Source organism: Eleutherodactylus coqui, chromosome 4, assembly GCF_035609145.1.
Source record: "Eleutherodactylus coqui strain aEleCoq1 chromosome 4, aEleCoq1.hap1, whole genome shotgun sequence".
NCBI lineage: Eukaryota > Metazoa > Chordata > Amphibia > Anura > Eleutherodactylidae > Eleutherodactylus > Eleutherodactylus coqui.
In genome coordinates this window covers 87488232-87508017 of record NC_089840.1, presented here as the reverse complement: position 1 = coordinate 87508017, position 19786 = coordinate 87488232, and the positions used below count along the sequence as shown (strand labels likewise).

Genomic DNA, 19786 nt, shown 5'->3' with positions numbered 1-19786 from the left:
TACACCATGTGCAGGGCTTAGGCAGTCATCAAAAACAAGAATGATGGGAGAAAGGGAACAGTGGCTATGGAAATATTCGGGAATGTCTCTCTCTCACTGATTCCAGTGATCTGTTTTTAACAAATGGAAGCATATAGGATCCTAACAGATCCCATTGACTTCAACGGGATCCAAAGGGTTTCCGATGTTTTTTTCCTATATAAATCAGGGCAGCAGAGAAAAACTGTGGAAACCTGTATCTGATGCTAACGGATTGTCATTACCATAAAAAAAAATCTCAAATAAGAGAGATGGAACAATATTTCTGCGGCGCCACCTATTGGATGGCAGCATCCCTTCAAATCAATGCTTGACCCTTTATACTGGTCTGTAGAGCAATGATTTGGGATTGAAAACCAAGCCAGAATCCATACATAGACAGCTGTTTCGGGGCGTTTGCCCCTTATCAGTGTGCAGTAGGTTTCTGGCTTGGCTAGTGAGAGGCCTGTGGCATCGGTCGGGAGGAGTAACACTTTCCTTAGGGATAGCACCATGAAGATGAGTGAGGAGACTTATAAGGCCATCCATGCTCCTCTGTGTAATATGCAAATAAGGACACATACCATTACTGATGGAATTAATGGAGCAGAAAAATATAGAGACAAATGTGAACAATGTATCAACCAGCCTTGACATTTCTGTATAACACTGTTCACATCTGCATCATTGTTTCCCTTTATAACACAAAGGATGACACCATGCCAGATCTGTCATATGACGGTAGCTGGCTTCTTTATATGACATAGTAGATAACACACTATGCTATGTGTATGACGATAGTGAAGACACCCGGTAAATGCATATTACTATATAGCACATAGTACTAACTATTCACCTAATTTGTATTTCAGATGAGGACAGCACAGACATAGATCCAGCTGTTCTTTCAACAATTAGAAAACTTGAGGATGGATACTACGGAGGTGCAAGGTAAGTTATTGTATTACCAGGAACTGTCACCGTCAACTCAGTGAGGAGTTATACTATTTCCTGGCAAACTTATTGTGCTACAGTCATGAAGAAATGTAATATCATTTCTGTTGTCTACTTCATTCATTGGGTGACATTTTCCCATAACATACATTTGGATCTGAAATCCCAGAAACGTTTTTGTTCTGCTCACTGCTGTATAGCAATGGCTACTATCACAGACGCAGGAAGAATCCTGCAAGCGGTATGAAGTATTTAGTGTTCAGTGAGTAGAATATGATGGCAATCCTCATGGATGAAATGTTGATGAATTATTTGATATAGCCATATTATATGAGCAGCTTACAGGTGTCAGCACCCATATCCCCATCCGCAACTATTTCATGCAGAGAATAAAACAGAAGGTCTAGGTTTTTTGCCAGCGTTGCGTAATAATAATCCATGAAAAACGGAGAGCACAGAGATCAAATCCGTGTCTTCTAAGTATTATTATTATTTTTTTTTTTTGTACACCTATTGATTTGAATGCATGACTGATGTGCGACAAATTGGACCAGAATAGGAAAGGCAGGAATCTTTTTTTTTTTTTTTCTTTGTTTCTATAACAGACCACTGGTCCATATAAAAAATGCAGCTTTGCACAACTCCTTTGACTATTATGGATTAGTGTGCTCGTCATGTGCAAGCAGTTGCAAACATGGACAGGAATAAGCTCTTGGAGCAAATTTCAGTGTCGAATACTATATGAACTCTGCCTTCAAAAGACTTTGATTGCTTCTCAATTAAAAATGGTATTAATATCATTTGAGCGTCCTAGTGCTAGAACCTTCATCAGGACAAAGGATATTGGCTCCTTTACATGCTCTGAGTTCTCTGACAATTGTAACGCGCACCAATTGACATGCATCTGGATCGACACGTTTGATTTTCTGTTGGCTTATGAGGACAAACAGGCGGGATTTCAATTCTTCTTTCCCGTAGGCTGGCTGCACATCTTCCTGTTCACATAGCGAGATGTACAGATTATCAGAGTGCATTTTTATGTCTGCTGAAATTGAACGATAAACTGATCATTAGTCCTATTACATAACCTGATTGTTGGGTGAACAAGTGTTCGGAGGAACGTTAATGACCCGCCCGTGTGCCTATTCATTTACTATGAAATGTTTTTCAATAGTAGAGATCTTGGCATATGTGATGTAAGATATGTATATGTTGTGCATACAATAAACATGGTTATAAATTTACATTTAAATATCATTTTCTTGATGATCTGCTTAAAGGGCTACTCTGGCGATTTCTTTATTGCATTCATTATGTAGATATCCCTCCAGTATTTATAAGTAGGCTAGTGTTACATTGGTTAGTTGTTTCTTTCTATCTGAATCTCCCAGCTTCTTTTTCCTGAGATGGTCATGTTATCTCAATTCTGACCAGCTCTGATTTACTTGGGGTTATGTATTAATTTTCTAGTCAATTTCACAGTCTGTTACATGGAACCTACCACTGAAACTGTGTTGAGGCGAATACAGACATTCCTGTCAGTTACTCATGATGATCGCACAGCTCCTGTCACACAGTTATAATAGAGGAGATTACAGCTCATCCTCTTGGGCTGTAGCTTATATAGGTGAAGATAAAAAGCAATGATAATTAAAATGCCCCACCTGCAGGTAGAATTGGTAGTACCCTAGCTAATACTGAGCTGATTGCATCATGGCATAGATCTTAAACTGAAAGTAAAAAAAAACAAAACTCAAGATCGTGGCTGACAGGAGGCTGCAATGCTGAATACATAAAGGAGACCTCCAGAGTGTCACAGGCAATCAGATTGGGGGTAGGCATGGAAAAATATGTTTTTGCCGAAGTGGCCCTTTAAATAAAGTACATTGTAATATACAACAAATATATTATTATTGTGCTCTAATCCATTACTGTATTCTCTTTTTAGAGTAAAACTGGGCAGGATATCTGATTTTCTTACTACATCATTTTTCACTCACCTAAGTTTCTTGGATGCCGACTGTGATGAAAAGCTTTTTGATGAAAGTGAAGGCTATTATAGTCCAGACAATGACTATGAGTATGAACTAGGAGGATTTCAAGCGAACCACATTGATAATGGTAAGTAGCAGGGAGTGCTGGGAGGTTTGAGCTCAGCAGTCAGTGCTATTGTGAATGCACCTGTAACTGAAAATGTTCTAGAAGAGGTTTTGGAATTGAGACAAAATAGCAAAAGTAACGTACTCTTTGTAAAGAATGGTGTTTTAAAGTAAACTAATGCAATAAAGGATTTAAGGGGTTGTCTGGGGATATTGTTCTGTTCAATAATGTCTTCAGTCTGCGGTAGTAAAATAACCGAGCTCCCCTTTCCACGCACCCCGCCATTGCCGGATCTCCGATTCCCAGTGAACTTCACTCCCCTGTGTAGGGAGTCGGCGATTATGTCCGCCACAAAAGAACCATGTGACCTCTGCAGCCAATCACTGTCTCCCTTCAGCTGGTAAATAGCTTCGGTGCTCATGTGACTAAGTGTCAGGTTGTCATCTTTCCCCTCCAGGAAGGGAAGTTCAGTTGGGACTGGAGAGAAGGCAGCGGCGGGGAGCGTGGAAGGGGAGTAAGAGCTCTGTTATTTTACTACTGCAGACTGAAGCAACTTTTTAACAGAACTATGTCCCCGGATGATCCCTTTTAAGGGTCAACAGTAACATTGATAAATAGTTCAGTGATATAGGGGACCACACAGAACTGTTTATGAGATACATTATTCTTTTTTTTTCCAGATGAAGGACTAGATGAACTTGATCAATACATAAACCACTTGCAGCAAAGTCTGGCCTCTACAGCGCACTTACCTCCCACCTCAACTACCTCATCACAGTACCGTACTTTTAGTGCTCTCCATTCCACCCGTGATATACTCTCCATTATGGCCAAGTCGAAGGGCATGGAAGTACCCAGTAAGTAGACTTGGACTTTTGTTTGTGATCAATGATATCATGTCAGGATCCCCATTTCAACACTGCCAGAAGTCAGAACAGCGAGTGTTGTATTCGGAATATGGTGCTTCTACAATACTAGCTAAGGACATGTAACTTCATTTTAAATCCTAGTCTGGGGGTCTACTTTATGGCTTCTCACCAATACCTTTTATTCTGCATTTGAAAACTCACTTAAAAAAATCATATGTCTCAGACATTTTTAAGTGTTGTACAAGGTATTTCTCTGGGTGCTTTTAAAGTTATATAGAGAAGCCTTTAGGGAAAACTTTAACAGTATCTAGTTTTTTTTAATGAAAATAACACGTAAAAAGGACTGCCAAAATTGCACAGCAAAAACATGTCAAAATGCTATGCGTGAAAGTGCTCTTAAAGGGATTTTCTAATAGGATAAAAAATGGGATGGACAGAAAAACTGCAGGACTGAAAAAATAAGCCATTCAGTGCTTGATGGTTAGATGTCTGTCCGCACCTCCATTCCAGTACGGGAGATCCCCTACTGCTTCAGTACCAATAAAGCTCAAGCAATCACATGATCTTCATTGTACACATGACCACTCAACTAATCACTGGCCTTAGTGGTCATGTTGCGTTCATGGCATTATCACCACTGAATCCAGTCTGAGCAGTCACACGTAGAATGAATGGCACGTGATCACTGCAGCTTCCTCTGGGATTTGAGCACCAGGAATCTGGGTTCCTATGCTGGACTGGAGAAGATGTTTAACTGGTGAATATGTATGGCTTATTTTTTAATTTTAGTTTATTCACTACCCGGACTTTTTTTTTAATCTTAGAAAGTCTCTTTAAGGTATTATAAAATCAGTCAAATCCATAGCCCATTCATAGCCATGACTATAAATAATGAAACAGAATAAGTTAAACTAACACATCAGCATCAGCCTATTGACAGTTCTTCTTATGGCTTCTCCTTACACCTGTGACAGCACATTAAGTTGTCACATGGTCTGAGAGCAGCTCAGCTTGGGACTGAGCTGCAATACCAGGCACAGCCACTATAAAATGTACGGCACTGTGCCGGGTATGCAGTGAAGTGACAGCAGTGCTCAGCCAAGCGCAACAGCAACTTCAGACAGCAAATCAGTGGGGGCCTGAGCAGCGAACCCCCACTGATCTGATATTGATGACCTATCCTCAGGACCTCATTATTGAAGTGCTTTATAGGGGTTTTCTCACAGTAGAAAGCAATAGCATATAACTAGGATATACATTCACTACCTACTCTTAGAATGAAAAAAGCATCAGTGCTGCTTGCAGGTAAATTCTTACCTAATTCAGTCCAGCACTGTCGTCACTTTCACTTCTATTCTGGTTCTGACACCAAGTGACACAGCATGTCTTCCACTCCTGTTGTCAATGAAGTTATCACAGGGGGCTGGTTGTTTGGCTCATTTCAGTAGCTAAGCAAGCCCTCTTCTCTGTCTCTGCATTGGCCACAACAGAGAAGGAATCTGACTTCTTATTTAGATGAGCTGAACAGCCAGACCCCTGAAAGAGGTCATCGACAATTAGAGAATGGGGACACTGCATACCACTTGACCTGCTGGACTTGCACTGGATTGGGTAAGTATCTTCCTCCCTGGATAACCCCTTTAGGCACTGCTGATGTTTTACCTACACAGCAACACTCCTGGCCACACACTATGCAGGATGCTGCAACACAGCCCTGTTCTTTTGAATAAAGCTGTGCCACAGTTCCCTGCCCATTTTGCAGGTGAAATGCCCAAGAAAGTCGGGCCTCCTTATTCTTAGCATGAGCTGGAATCTGAAAGGTCAGACCTACAGTGATTATAAAGTTATGGCATATCCTAGTGATGTGCCATTACACTGTCAGATGGGAATATCCTTTTAACAATCCAATATTTTTGTTGCAGTATGTATCTGGCACGCGCTTTTTGTAGAGACTGATGTGTGAAATTCTATGTCATTTCAGATTCATCTCTGTTTCTACCTGCTAAAAATCTAAGTGGTCATCGAAGGTCTTTAAATCTCTTAGAGGTTCCTCAACTTAACAAACCTCAGGTAGGACTTTCTTTCTAATAGCACACTGCGCTGTTCCCTTAGGAGTGAATGGGAGTCGCTTCCATAACTCTAGGATTGTGGAAACAGTTTAGCTCATTGTGCTATGCGGTTTACATAACACCAGTTCACTTCTTGGGAAGTTACAGAAACAGCGTAACCCTGCTGAACTTAGCGGTTTTTGTGCTCCCGGCCACCTCGTAGACAATGGTGTTCCCATCAGAGCCATGTACAGGCTTAAAGCCCTATCTATCATAGTACAGATGCTCACACACTCAGTCATACCTAGATATTGGAAAACACAAAAGATCCCGACAACAGTCGAATAGATGCAGGAGGTTAACGAGTTGCTGGCTATGGAGGAGTTGGTGGCGGAGGAGAGGGATGATCGGAAGAAGATTATACACAATTGGAGTCCTTGGATACATTTCCAGAGATTCTCGGAATGTTGGGGATTAATTGGAAACTCGCAGGCAGTTGTTTATGATTGGTACATTGGCGATTGAGGAAGGATAACTTTGCATGGCCGTGGACTAATATCTCCCCCTTTATCTATCCTTATATTAAGTATCCCTCCTATACCACTGACGTGTGCAACATGTCTGGATGTTTTTTTCCCCCTCTCTCTCCCTATTAGGATATTTTAATTTGGGTAGTCGTACTAGGAGCTAGGATATTTAGGAAAGCTCAGAGTTGGGTTTAGAGAGGTACAATTCTCGGTTCATTCAATAGAGGTTGAAATTGATTGAAATTTAACAGTCTAATGAGGAATTTATCACCTCTGGTATTTAATCAGTAGACTGAGTTCTGACGTCATAGGTGATATGTTCAATGCTAGATATTGGAAATATCGTTTGTCAGTAAAACTGTCTATTTCTGGTTTTGTTAAAACAATTTTTTTTTCAATAAAAATGGATTAAGCGTAAAGTACAGGTGCTAAACATCGCTAAGTTCTGTTTGGTCATTTTGGCAAAAAATACCCCAATCGATGATGTCACATTTTGTAATACTCTACCATTTAAAATAGTTTGAAAGTTAGATTGATCACATTTTGGGTTAGCTTCCGTAATTGTGGAACATAGAATTGTAGAATGGTAGAGTTGGAAGGAACCTCCAGGGTCATCAGGACCAACCTCCTACTCAGTGTAGGATCACTAAATCATCCCAGACAGATGCCTGTCTTTGGATACCTGTTTACTGGAATATAATTATAGGATTTAAAGCAATTCCTGAATGTCATCAAGTCTAGTCTTCAATGTAATAAGATATTGTGAAATTATATCTGCGACTTTGTTTTTACTCTTAGTTACTAAGTATCATTATTAGAGATGAGCGAACGTACTCGTCCGAGCTTGATACTCGTTCGAGTATTAGCGTGTTCGAGATGCTCGTTACTCGTGACGAGTACCACGCGATGTTTGAGTTACTTTCACTTTCATCTCTGAGACGTTAGCGCGCTTTTCTGGCCAATAGAAAGACAGGGAAGGCATTACAACTTCCCCCTGCGACGTTCAAGCCCTATACCACCCCCCTGCAGTGAGTGGCTGGCGAGATCAGGTGTCACCCGAGTATAAAAATCGGCCCCTCCCGCGGCTCGCCACAGATGCGTTCTGACAGAGATCAGGGAAAGTGCTGCTGCTGGTGCCGGAGCTGCTATAGGGAGAGCGTTAGGAGTTATTTTAGACTTCAAGAACCCCAATGGTCCTTCTTAGGGCCACATCTGACCGTGTGCACTACTGTTGAGGCTGCTTTTAGCAGTGTTGCACAATTTTTTTTTTTGTATATCAGGCGTGCAGAGCATTGCGTCCGCAGTCTGCAGTCATTGTACAGAGTATAGGGCCAGTACTGGTGAGGCAGGGAAAGAGATATTCAGGCTATATAGGCAGTGGGCTTTTTCCAAAAAATTGGGGAAAAATACTATATTTGGGCTGCCTGTGACCGTCTTCAGTTTACTGCGTGTCTGCTGGGAGTAGTAGTCCTAATTAATACACAGCTAAGCGTTACAGCAGGCTTGCGCAAAATTGTTTCCTGGATCTGCTGTCTCTGTTACATGATCGCCGTCATCCCGCCAGAGGGAAAGAGTATACATAATATTATACGCTGCCTACAGTATCTATCTGCTGGGGGTAGTAGTCCTAATTAATACGCAGTGGTGTGCAACCTTTGTCGCGCCAAGATCAGCCGGGGAGCCACCACCACCAGCCTCACCACCACCAGCATGCGCAGACATATGATGGCCAAGCACCCCACAAGGTGGGACGAAGGCTGTTCACCGTCTCCGGTTTGCACCGCTGCCTCTCCCCCTGTGCCCCAACCTGCCACTGAGATCCAACCCCCCTCTCAGGACACAGGCACTACCGTCTCCTGGCCTGCACCCACACCCTCACCTCCGCTGTGCTCGGCCCCATCCACCAATGTCTCTCAGCGCACAGTCCAGCCGTCACTAGCGCAAACAATACGTAGGCTGCACCCGTGGATGGAAGCATTGTTCTCTATCACCATCAAAAACGTGGACCTTTTTGCTTCATCAATCTGTGTATAATATTCATCCTCCTCCTCCTGCTCCTCCTCCTGAAACCTCACGTAATCACGCCGAACAGGCAATTTTTCTTAGGCCCACAAGGCTCAGTCATATAATTTTTCTAAACAATTTTTATACGTTTCAATGCTCATTAAAGCGTTGAAACTTTCACCTCCAACAATTTTTATTTTAACTGGGCTGCCTCCTGGCCTAGTTACAAATTAAGCCACATTAACCAAAGCGATTAATGGGTTTCACCTGCCCTCTTGGTTGGGCATGGGCAATTTTTCTGACGTACATTAGTACTGTTGGTACACCAATTTTTTGGGGCCCTCGCCTACAGTGTAATCCAATTAATTTTTTGCCCACCTGCATTAAAGCTGACGTTACATCAGCTGTGCTGGGCACTGCAATGGGATATATTTATGTACCGCCGGTGGGTTCCAGGGAGCCACCCATGCTGTGGGTCTACAGGGAGTTGTAACTGCATGTGTCCACTTCTAAAGAACCCCAGTCTGACTGGGGCATGCAGTGTGGGGCGAAGCCCACCTGCATTAAACATTACCTCAGCTGTGATGGGCAATGCAATGGGATATATTTATGTACCGCCGGTGGCTTCCTGGCACCCACCCATGCTGTCGGTCCACACGGAGTTGTAACTGCATGTGTCCACTTCTAAAGAACCCCAGTCTGACTGGGGCATGCAGTGTGGGCCGAAGCCCACCTGCATTTAATCGGACGTTACCTCAGCTGTGATGGGGACTGCAATGGGATACATTTATGTACAGCCGGTGGGTTCCAGGGAGCCACCCATGCTGTGGGTGCACACAGAATTCCCATTGCGGAGTTGTACCTGCCTGTGACTATTTATAAAAAAACGCGGTCTGACTGGGGCATGCAGACACCTTGACAGAATGAATAGTGTGTGGCACATAGGTTCCCCATTGTTATGCCCACGTGTGCAGCTCCTGATGGCGGTGGCACAGGATTATATTTCTCATTGCTTCTGTACAGCATTGTGGGCTATCGCCCCGCCCCTTTTAAAGAGGGTCGCTGCCTAGCCGTGCCAACCCTCTGCAGTGTGTGCCTGCGGTTCCTCCTCATGGCAGACGCACTTATAAATAGACATGAGGGTGGTGTGGCATGAGTGCAGCTGAAGGCTGCGCAGGGACACTTTGGTGTGCGCTGTGGACACTGCGTCGTGTGTGTGTGTGTGGGGGGGGGGGTTGGGCAGCATGTAACCCAGGAGAAGTGGCAGCGGAGTGTCATGCAGGCAGTGATTGTGCTTTGTTGGAGGTAGTGTGGTGCTTAGCTAAGGTATGCATTGCTAATGAGGGCTTTTCAGAAGTAAAAGTTGTTGGGGGGGGGGCACTCTTGCCGCTATTGTGGCTTAAGAGTGGGACCTGGGAACTTGAGATGCAGCCCAACATGTAGCCCCTCGCCTGCCCTATCCGTTGCTGTGTCGTTCCCATCACTTTCTTGAATTGCCCAGATTTTCACAAATGGAAACCTTAGCGAGCATTGGCGATATACAAAAATGCTCGAGTCGCCCATTGACTTCAATGGGGTTCGTTACTCGAAACGAACCCTCGAGCATCGCGAAAATTTCGTCCCGAGTAACGAGCACCCGAGCATTTTGGTGCTCGCTCATCTCTAACCATTATACTTTATTACAGGTAAAAGAGACAGAATTGAATTTGCCGAAAGACTCACAAGGTAACGTAGACTGCGAAAAACTAGTGGAGCAACTTAAAGAATGTCCGACTCTTCAGGACCAGGCAGATATACTCTACGTATTGTGTGTCATAAAGTGAGTCCACTTTACATATCTTTTTGTCAGTAGGGGAGGGACTGATTTGAGATTTTACCAATTAGCATTTAAAGGATTGCTACATGCTATTTGTGTAAATTCACAGGAACAGTACCTGCCTGCTACTTGTAAGTTCCTCATGGTGAAATTCCTTGCTGGAGGACTACACTTGCAATCATCTCAGTAAGGGTGACTTTACACAGGACAACTGTCGGGCACACTCACGCCTGACAGTTGTCCTAATGACTTAATGCTCTTGTGCCTAGACTCGAGTGTGATAGTTGTTCAGTGAATGGAGGTGGAGCACTCTGGAGATCTCTTTCAGCTGTTCGTCTACATTGACTATGAACAGGCAGTCGTTCAACGATGAACAACTACCTGTTTACACCGAGTAAGAAGTTGCTCACTAGTCAATTAGTTTTAGCGACTCAGTACCCTCTTGGGTCCTGTGTCAACATTACAGAAAATTGCTAATTTGAGCTACTTTTTAATAGTTGCCCTGTGTAAAGCCACCCTAACTTGAGGCAGAGCGTTCCCCCATCTGTGCTAATTATGTGCACTACCCAGCCTGGATCTGTGCCATTGCATTACTATTTCAACAATTCTTGCTGGAAACATTGCTGAAATTCCAGGATTAATGGCCACGAGGATGACATACTGTTATTGATATTACTTATCCTGTCATAGGAGTTAACTAATTCATCTTTATAATGAAACACAATGATGTAGATCAACCCTTAACTCCTTAATGACGTGGACCCTTTTTCGTTTTCCATTTTCGTTTTTTCCTCCCCTCTTCAAAAAAACCTGTAACTCCTTTATTTATCCATCGACGTCGCTGTATGAGGGCTTGTTTTTTGCGGGATGAGTTGTATTTTCAAATGGTGCCATTTACTGTACCATATAATGTACTGAAAAACGTAAAAAAATTTCTAATTGGAGTAAAATGAAAAAAAAAACGACATTCTGCCATCTTTCAGTGCTTCTTGTTTCTACGGCACACAAACTGCAACACAAATGACATGATTTATTTATTCTATGGCTCACTACGATTACTACGATACCAAACTTGTATCATTTTTTTTTTCAAAGACATTTAATTTTTTTCAATTATTTTCTGCTGCCATCTTCCGCGCACAATAACTTTTTAATTTTTCCATTGATGTAGTTGTGTGAGGGTTCATTTTTTGCAGGATGTCCTGTAGTTTACGTTATTACCGATTTGGAATACATACCACTTTTTGATCACTTTTTATTGCGTTTTTTTCTGGGAGACAGGGTAACTGAAAAAGTGCATTTCTGGCGTTCTTTATTTTTTTTTCCGGACGACGTTCACTGTGCAGGGAAAATAATCTGCTACTTTGATAGAGCGGACTTTTATGGATGCGGCGATACCAAATATGTATTTTTATTTTGTGATTTAGATTTTTTAATTAAAGATATGGCAAAAGGGCGGCGATTTAAACTTTTATAACTTTTTTTTTTTACAAATAAAAAAACTTTATTGATCTTTTTTTTACTTTACTCTGAGCGCTTCTGCAGTATAGCATTACGTCATACTGCCATTTGACAGGCAGTCTATCAAGCCACCCCACGGGGGTGGCTTGTTAGGCAGTCTGCTAAGGCAGCCCTGGGGCCTTTCAGAAGGCCCCCGGCTGCCATGACACCTGCACGGCTCCCCTGATCTTACCGGGACCACCAAACGCCGTTCGGGGGATTTAAATGCCGCTGTCAAAATTGACAGCGACATTTAAAGGGTTAATAGCCACGATCGGCTGCACGGCCGATTGCAGCTATTACCCGCGGTTGTCAGCTGTAATAAACAGCTGATGCCCGCCTGGTATGAAGAGAGGTCGCCCCGCAACCTCTCTTCATACATACCCTGACGCTCCAGGATGTACCCTTACGTCCTTGGTCATGAAGGGGTTAAAAGATCAGTGCAGTTCATTTTCAACTAATAATAATAATAATCTTTATTTGTTTAGCGCCAACTTATTCCGCAGCGCTTTCAGGCATGGATAAATGCAAAACAATACAACAATTGCAACAATTACAATGTGAGATACATTGGGTTGCACACAAATGGGTTGAGGGTGGTACAGGAGGTGCAGGGGTTGGGGAACACAGGCAATAGGAAATTTTATGTACAGATCATTTATCAGAAGGCAAAACAGGGTGGAGCACCATAGGGAGGGGCGAGGGACTAGGTCAGGAGATTTGGTATGCTTCCCTGAAGAGGTGCGTTTTTAAGGCACGTCTGAAATTTCGTGCATCGGGAATTGTCCGGATGCCTTGGGGTAGAGCATTCCAGAGGATGGGTGCTGCTCTGGTGAAGTCCTGTAGGCGAGCATGAGAGGTTCGTATTACAGGGGTGTTTAGTCTGAGGGTGTTAGCCGATCGGAGTGAGCGCGCTGGGTGGTATACTGACAGTAGGGAGGCGATGTATGGTGGCGCAGCGCCATGCAGAGCTTTGTGAGTGAGGTAGAGGAGTTTAAATTTAGTTCTGCAGTGGATGGGCAGCCAATGCAGCGACTGGCATAATGCAGAGGCGTCTGAATAACGACTGGATAAAAAAATGAGTCTAGCTGCTGTATTTAGTATGGATTGGAGTGGAGCGAGTCTAGTGTGGGGGAGGCCAATGAGTAGCGAGTTGCAGTAGTCAAGCCGGGAGTGGATGAGCGCAAACACGAGCGTCTTTAGCGTGTCCGTGGTTAGGAACGGACATATTTTAGCAATATTTCTGAGGTGCATGTGGCATGTTTGGGCCAGAGATTGGATATGGGGGGCAAAGGAGAGGTCAGAGTCCAGTGTGACCCCAAGGCATCGGGCATGCCGTCTGGGGGTTATGATGGTGCCAGACACTGGAATGGAGATGTTGAGGGGAGGTCGGTTAGAAGGTGGAAAGACAAGGAGGTCAGTTTTAGAGAGGTTTAGTTTGAGAAAAAGGGAGGACATAGTGTTAGAGACAGCGGACAGACAGAGGAGGTGTATAGTTGGGTGTCATCAGCTTAGAGATGGTATTGGAGGCCAAATCTGTGGATGGTTTTTCCAATTGGGTCAGTATAGATAGAGAAAAGAAGGGGACCAAGGACCGAGCCCTGGGGTACCCCTGACAGCGAGAGGAAGTGGAGCAGAGATAGAACCAGCAAAGGAAACACTGAAAGAGCGGTCAGAGAGGTAGGAAGAGAACCAGGAGAGAGCAGTATCCTTTAGACCAATAGAGCGGAGCATAGTGAGAAGGAGATTATGGTCGACAGTGTCAAATGCAGTAGACAGGTCAAGGAGGATTAGTAGGGAGTAATCACCTCTCGACTTTGCAGTCAGCAGGTCATTTGTTACTTTTGTAAGGGCAGTTTCGGTCGAGTGTAGAGAGCGGAAACCAGACTGGAGGGGGTCGAGGAGTGAGTTGTCAGAGAGAAAGCGAGTAAGGCGGGAGTAGACCAGGCGTTCCAGTAATTTGGAGATAAAGGGGAGGTTTGAGACGGGTCGGTAGTTGGCAGCATTAGTCGGGTCCAGGGTTGGTTTTTTAAGCAGAGGGGATATAATGGAGTGTTTGAATGAAGAGGGGAAAGTGCCAGAGGTTAGGGAGAGGTTGCAGATTGTGGTAAGGTGAGTAATGAGAGCTGGGGAAAGGGAGCGGAGGAGGTGAGAGGGGAGAGGGTCGCTAGCGCAGGTGGTGGGGCGGGCAGCGGAAAGGAGCCTGGAGACTTCTTCCTTTGTCGTTGGTTCTAGCGTAGTGAGTAGGTGCTGGGTGCAGTGCTGATGAAACAGGGATCAGGGCTAACCATGCAGCTTTCAGCGATTTCTCTTCGAATGTAGTCGATTTTTTTTCTTTGAAATAGGCAGCTAGTTCTCCAGCAGTCAGGTCTGTCGCAGGGGCCTGTTCCTTGGGGCTGAGGAGGGAGTGAAAGGTCTCAAAGAGTTGTTTGGGGTTGTGGGATAGTGAGGAGACAAGGGAGGTGAAATAAACTTGTTTGGCATGGTGAAGGGCTAGGTTATACGTTCTAAGCATGAATTTGAAGTGGAGGAAGTCTGCTGGCAGCTTTGACTTTCTCCACAGCCGCTCGGCGCACCTAGAGCACCGCCGGATGAAGCGCGTTTGGGATGTGAGCCAGGGTTGCCTTGGTCTGCGTTTGACGGCTCGCGTCACAGGCGGTGCCACTTCATCCAGGGCACGGCTGAGGGTGGTGTGGTAATATTCGGCTGCGAGGTTAGGGCAGGGGAGGCGAGAGATAGGCGATAGGGAGGACTGAATAGTTTCGGCAAACTGTTTAGTGCGGACAGACTGGAGGTTCCTAGAGGTGCGATAGATAGGAGGGTCAGGAGAGATGCTAGGGTGCCTGATGGAGAAAGAGAGAAGGTTGTGATCTGAGAGTGGAAGTGGGGAGTTAGTAAAGTGAGAAGCAGAGCAGAGACGGAGGACAACTAAATCGAGAGTGTTACCATCTCTATGAGTGGGGGAGTCAGAGATTTGTGATAAGCCAAGGGAGGAGGTAAGTGTTAAAAGCCGGGAGGCAGATGAGGAGCTAGAGTCGTTAGTAGGAATGTTGAAATCACCAAGGATGAGGGTTGGGATTTCACAGGATAGGAAGTGGGGGAGCCAGGCAGCAAAGTGGTCTAGGAACAGGCGGGTAGGACCTGGGGGGCGGTAAATAACTGCGACACGCAGAGGCAGTGGGCGGAAGAGTCGCAGGGTGTGGACTTCGAAGGAGTGGAAGGTAAGCGAGGGAGCTGAGGAAATGACCTGGAAGGTACAGTTTGGGGAGAGGATGATGCCTACTCCTCCACCGCGTCTGTCATCCGATCTGAGGGTGTGGGAGAACTGCAGGCCATCATAGGACAATGCAGCAGGGGAGGTAGAATCGGACTGCTGTATCCAGGTTTCCGTGAGGGCGAGCAAGTTCAAGTGTTTAGTGGTGAAAAGGTCATGGATAGTTGGGAGTTTGTTACACGCAGATTGGGAGTTTCATAGGGCGCATTTGAATGGGGCAGGGGGGGCATTTTGGTAGAGAACAGTACGGGGTGGGCCTGGGTTGGGGGAGATGTCCCCTGCAGCTAGGAGTAGCAGAGTAGCAAGGGTGAGCACATGGCTAGGGGATTTGTGTGGGTGTCTGAGGTGTTTCTCTGCAGTATTGGGGGGTTGAAGGCGTCTTAGGAAGTTGAACAGTGCATGGGAGCCATACATAGGTGAGGAGAGGAGGGAGGGGCTGATGTGGATGGAGTGTGTTGGGGCTGGGCGTTGAAGGAATGTGTTAAGGCTTGAAAAGAGGATAGTGAAGTCAACTAAATTACCAATGACTTTGAATGGCTTTCTCTTTTGCTGTTTGAAGTGGCGATCCCACAAATAGTTCCATAGGTTGAAGAAAGATATGGGTCAGTCAAATTAAGTGGATTTGTCACCATAATATGTGGATCTGCTTTTACCGCCCTCCTCACTACTGACTGACAGTCGCGATATATGTGCCTGTGTGTAGAGAGACCAACCGTCAATGGTGAGGAGAGAAGAGGTGGGTTAGGTGCTCTCTTTATGGATATAGCAGAAAACACGATCAAGACAAAACGATCCCATCATTGACCAATAACTCAAAGTTTACAAACCCTATATTTCAGGTTTTATGGTTGGGTAATAGCAAGAATAGATTAATACCAAAAATTGAGCAACCAGGACTGATAGTTAACAGCTGAACAATCTTGTCAGGTGCCAGCTTCAGTGCAGCCATTTACATCACAACACGAGTAGCACACGACCCACTTTTATGAAAAAATATTGAAGGCCCCAAGTCCCTAACTCTTGAAAGAGAGCCATCTGCATGTATGCTGCAATTCTTCATCAGGCTGCTTTCACACAGCCGAAAAAAGTTCGTGAGATTTGTGCGTTGCAAGACGCACAAATCTCGCATGAATATTTAACCAATTCCTTTGAAGTTCTATACACAGGCGATGCTGTGCATGAAAAATAAATTTATTTATATTATGAATAATATATATTTATTTAGGATGCTTTTACAAATGCTTTATGAGTAATACAGCTGATTCCATATGAAAAATGTTTTGTAACCCATTTATTCTCCTTGTGTATAGAGGACTAGAGTGGGACACTAATCTGAATGGCCAGTGTGGAGTAACGGTTCACTGTCTGCTAAATGAACTGTATGGCAAAGCTGGTCACAATCGAGAATGGTGTCTTATCCGCTACATCTCTGGGTTACTAAGAAAAAGAGTGGAAAATCTGGCTGAGGTGCGTTACAGAATGACTTTAGTGTCACTGTTTATGGGCGGAAACAAAAATGTGATATATTTCGTAAAATCCTTTTTCTATTAGGCATGCACTTCCCTCCTTTCACACCAAAAGCAGCTAACCGTTGGGCTGCCGCCCGAACCTCGGGAGAAGACGATAACGGCGTAAGTGTAAATCATTGGTAACTAGATATATTGATGTGACCATGGTTCTTGGATATAGCATGAAGAAGATAAAGCATCGTAGGCGCACAGATGTGGTAGACAGATGCCCTTATTACATTCGTATAAACATTCGTTCAGTTGATCGTCACCTCGTGTAAGTGGGCCCACAGATTCTTATGATTTGGCTTCACCCTCCTTTGTGTAAATGAAAGATTATATTAGATAATTGCAGAAATACAACTTTCTAATGTGTTTTTATTTTTGCAAACAATAGATTAACAAGGTTATGTCACCTTTTGTCTGCATTGCATTGAGAGAATGACATTGCTAGGAAGTTTTAAAGAGCCACTCTGGTGAAATTTTTCCATTCGTTATGTAACTAGTCCCCCAGTATATATAAGCCGGCTAGTATTACGTTGTTTAATTATGCCTTTCTATATGAAACTTCCTGGAGTCCATCTCTTCAGGCGGGTCATGTGCTCCCATTGTGACCACCTGAGAGTTGTTTGGCTTTATGTTCTGTCAAGAAGTCACTTTTTCAGTCAGCATAATTCCTCTGTGATGATAATAATAATAATAATAATCTTTATTTGTATAGCGCCAACTTATTGCGCAGCGCTTTCAGGCATGGATAAATGCAAAACAATACAACAATTGCAACAAATACAATGTGAGATACATTAGGTTAGACACAAATGGGTTGGGGGTGGTACAGGAGGTGCAGGGGTTGGGGAACACAGGCAATAGGAAATTTCATGGACAGATCATTTATCAGAAGGCAAAACAGGGTGGAGCACCATAGGGAGGGGCGAGGGACTAGGTCAGGAGATTTGGTATGCTTCCCTGAAGAGGTGCGTTTTTAAGGCACGTCTGAAATTTCGTGCATCGGGAATTGTCCGGATGCCTTGGGGTAGAGCGTTCCAGAGGATGGGTGCTGCTCTGGTGAAGTCCTGTATGTGAGCATGTGAGGTTCGTATTACAGGGGTGTTTAGTCTGAGTGTGTTAGCCGATCGGAGTGAGCGCACTGGGTGGTATACTGACAGTAGGGAGGCGATGTATGGTGGCGCAGCGCCATGCAGAGCTTTGTGAGTGAGGTAGAGGAGTTCAAATTTAGTTCTGGAGTGGATGGGCAGCCAATGCAGCGACTGGCATAATGCAGAGGCGTCTGAATAACGACTGGATAGAAAAAGGAGTCTAGCTGCTGCATTTAGTATGGATTGGAGTGGAGCGAGTCTAGTGCGGGGGAGGCCAATGAGTAGCGAGTTGCAGTAGTCAAGCCGGGAGTGGATGAGCGCAACCATGAGCGTCTTTAGCGTGTCCGTGGTTAGGAACGGACATATTTTAGCAATATTTCTGAGGTGCATGTGGCATGTTTGGGCCAGAGATTGGATATGGGGGGCAAAGGAGAGGTCAGAGTCCAGTGTGACCCCAAGGCGATGAGATTACATGGACTCTACCACGCAAGCTCTTCATTCTTCATGGAGGGAGGAGGGGGCAGAAACTCCTATCACAGTTACTACTGATGATTAAAGTCTCCTGTCGCACAGTTTTAATAAAGGAGATCACAGCTCATCCTCTTGACTGTATAATTATGGTCTGTAGTTTATTTAGATGAATATAGAATAAAATAAGGTAATGGCAGTGTCATTCCAGCAGGCAGAGATGGTACTGGCTCTAGCTGGTCAATGTGATGCTGTGCTGTTGCATCAAGGGAATGTTAGCAGATCATAGAGAGAGTGAGCAGGGAGAAATCTGAACATCAAGATGGTGCCTGATAAGCATTAGACAAGAGGCTGCATTGCATGGAAGTGACTACTGTTACATTCACCTTGCCTGCATGCAAGTAATATTTTTATAAGTCTGAAGAGAAGTATATAGAGATATACACACGATCGAACACCATTCACACCAAACATAAACTGAACGTGCACGCAATAAAGGAAAAATAGGGACATAGACCCTGCACCAATACCAGGCGACCAAATACTTACCAAAAGTACTACATCAACAAGACAGTTGGAAATATCAATTAGTATGAGGCATTAGTTAATGTTTTGGCCAAAGTCCATAAGCTCACAAGTCAACGTCAAGGGTCCTTGTTGTCTTGTCAGTCCCAACACTAACAAGACAAATAAACCCAGGAGAGGGAACCCTGACTACAAGTGGGGTGATCATCCCAATAAGGACAGCGCCATGCTGGAACCTAGGGGCCACCTATCTCAACCTAGATAGGAAGGTGTCAGACATCACCCATCTGACAGAGTAAAGGACATCCGATATCTGAAACCACATCTGACAGAAGGGTAAGGGAGCATGGGCCCGCAGACCATGCAAACAGGGAAATCAGGTATCCAGACCATCAAAGTGTAGGAGCACAACTCAAACTAGCCTTACAGCATGCATGACTCCAACCACCAGAGTACTGAGGGAGAAGGATAAGGAATGGATAATGACCAGCATCCTCTAGCAAGAGGGGCTGGTATTTATATATAGAGACACATGGTGATGGCTGGCTGGAGAAATCCACACCATCAGCCAGCCAAATCAACCATAGCTGCAGCAGTGTGTTCCTGGAAACCCATAGAACTACAGGTCCCAGGCTCACAAAATGACAACTGCAATATACATATCCAAAGTGTGATGGGCAATTAGTTGAGGGGGACAGGGATGGAAAAATGTGGTTTCGCCAGACTGGCCCTTTTAATGAAATCTAAAAAGTGCCTCAAAACACAAGATTCTATGGAGACCAAAATTAATGGAATTAGAATGCTTTATACACATGCAACTAAGGTTATTTTTTACCATAGGCCTATGCCCCCAGAGCCACTGGCTGATCTGATCTATGAAGCAAGTGGACAAGATATTAGCATTGCCGTGCTAACACAGGTAAGATTTTATTTGATAACTGCTGTTCAGACAGTATTGAAAGTCAACTGCAAACTGGAGATGTCTCAATATATTTACACACCTATTGTATTTGACAAGTAGTTTGTGAGACGGAAATTTTGCATAATCTTATAGACTCTAATATATTGGAAAATCTTG

The 19786-nt window shown here is 44.3% G+C and overlaps 1 protein-coding gene across 3 annotated transcripts in view; it reads left to right on the top strand.

Moving 5' to 3' along the window:
- The window catches only part of PHKA2 (phosphorylase kinase regulatory subunit alpha 2), a 92198-nt gene that overhangs the window by 49971 nt on the left and 22441 nt on the right, over positions 1 to 19786 (top strand). For all 3 annotated transcript variants that reach the window (XM_066599833.1, XM_066599832.1, XM_066599834.1), the window contains exons 18-25: positions 891 to 969; positions 2921 to 3093; positions 3753 to 3929; positions 5923 to 6011; positions 10206 to 10339; positions 16421 to 16577; positions 16662 to 16741; positions 19549 to 19627. In XM_066599833.1, coding sequence (XP_066455930.1) covers positions 891 to 969; positions 2921 to 3093; positions 3753 to 3929; positions 5923 to 6011; positions 10206 to 10339; positions 16421 to 16577; positions 16662 to 16741; positions 19549 to 19627 — 968 coding nt within the window. The remainder of the gene's footprint in view (positions 1 to 890; positions 970 to 2920; positions 3094 to 3752; positions 3930 to 5922; positions 6012 to 10205; positions 10340 to 16420; positions 16578 to 16661; positions 16742 to 19548; positions 19628 to 19786) is intronic.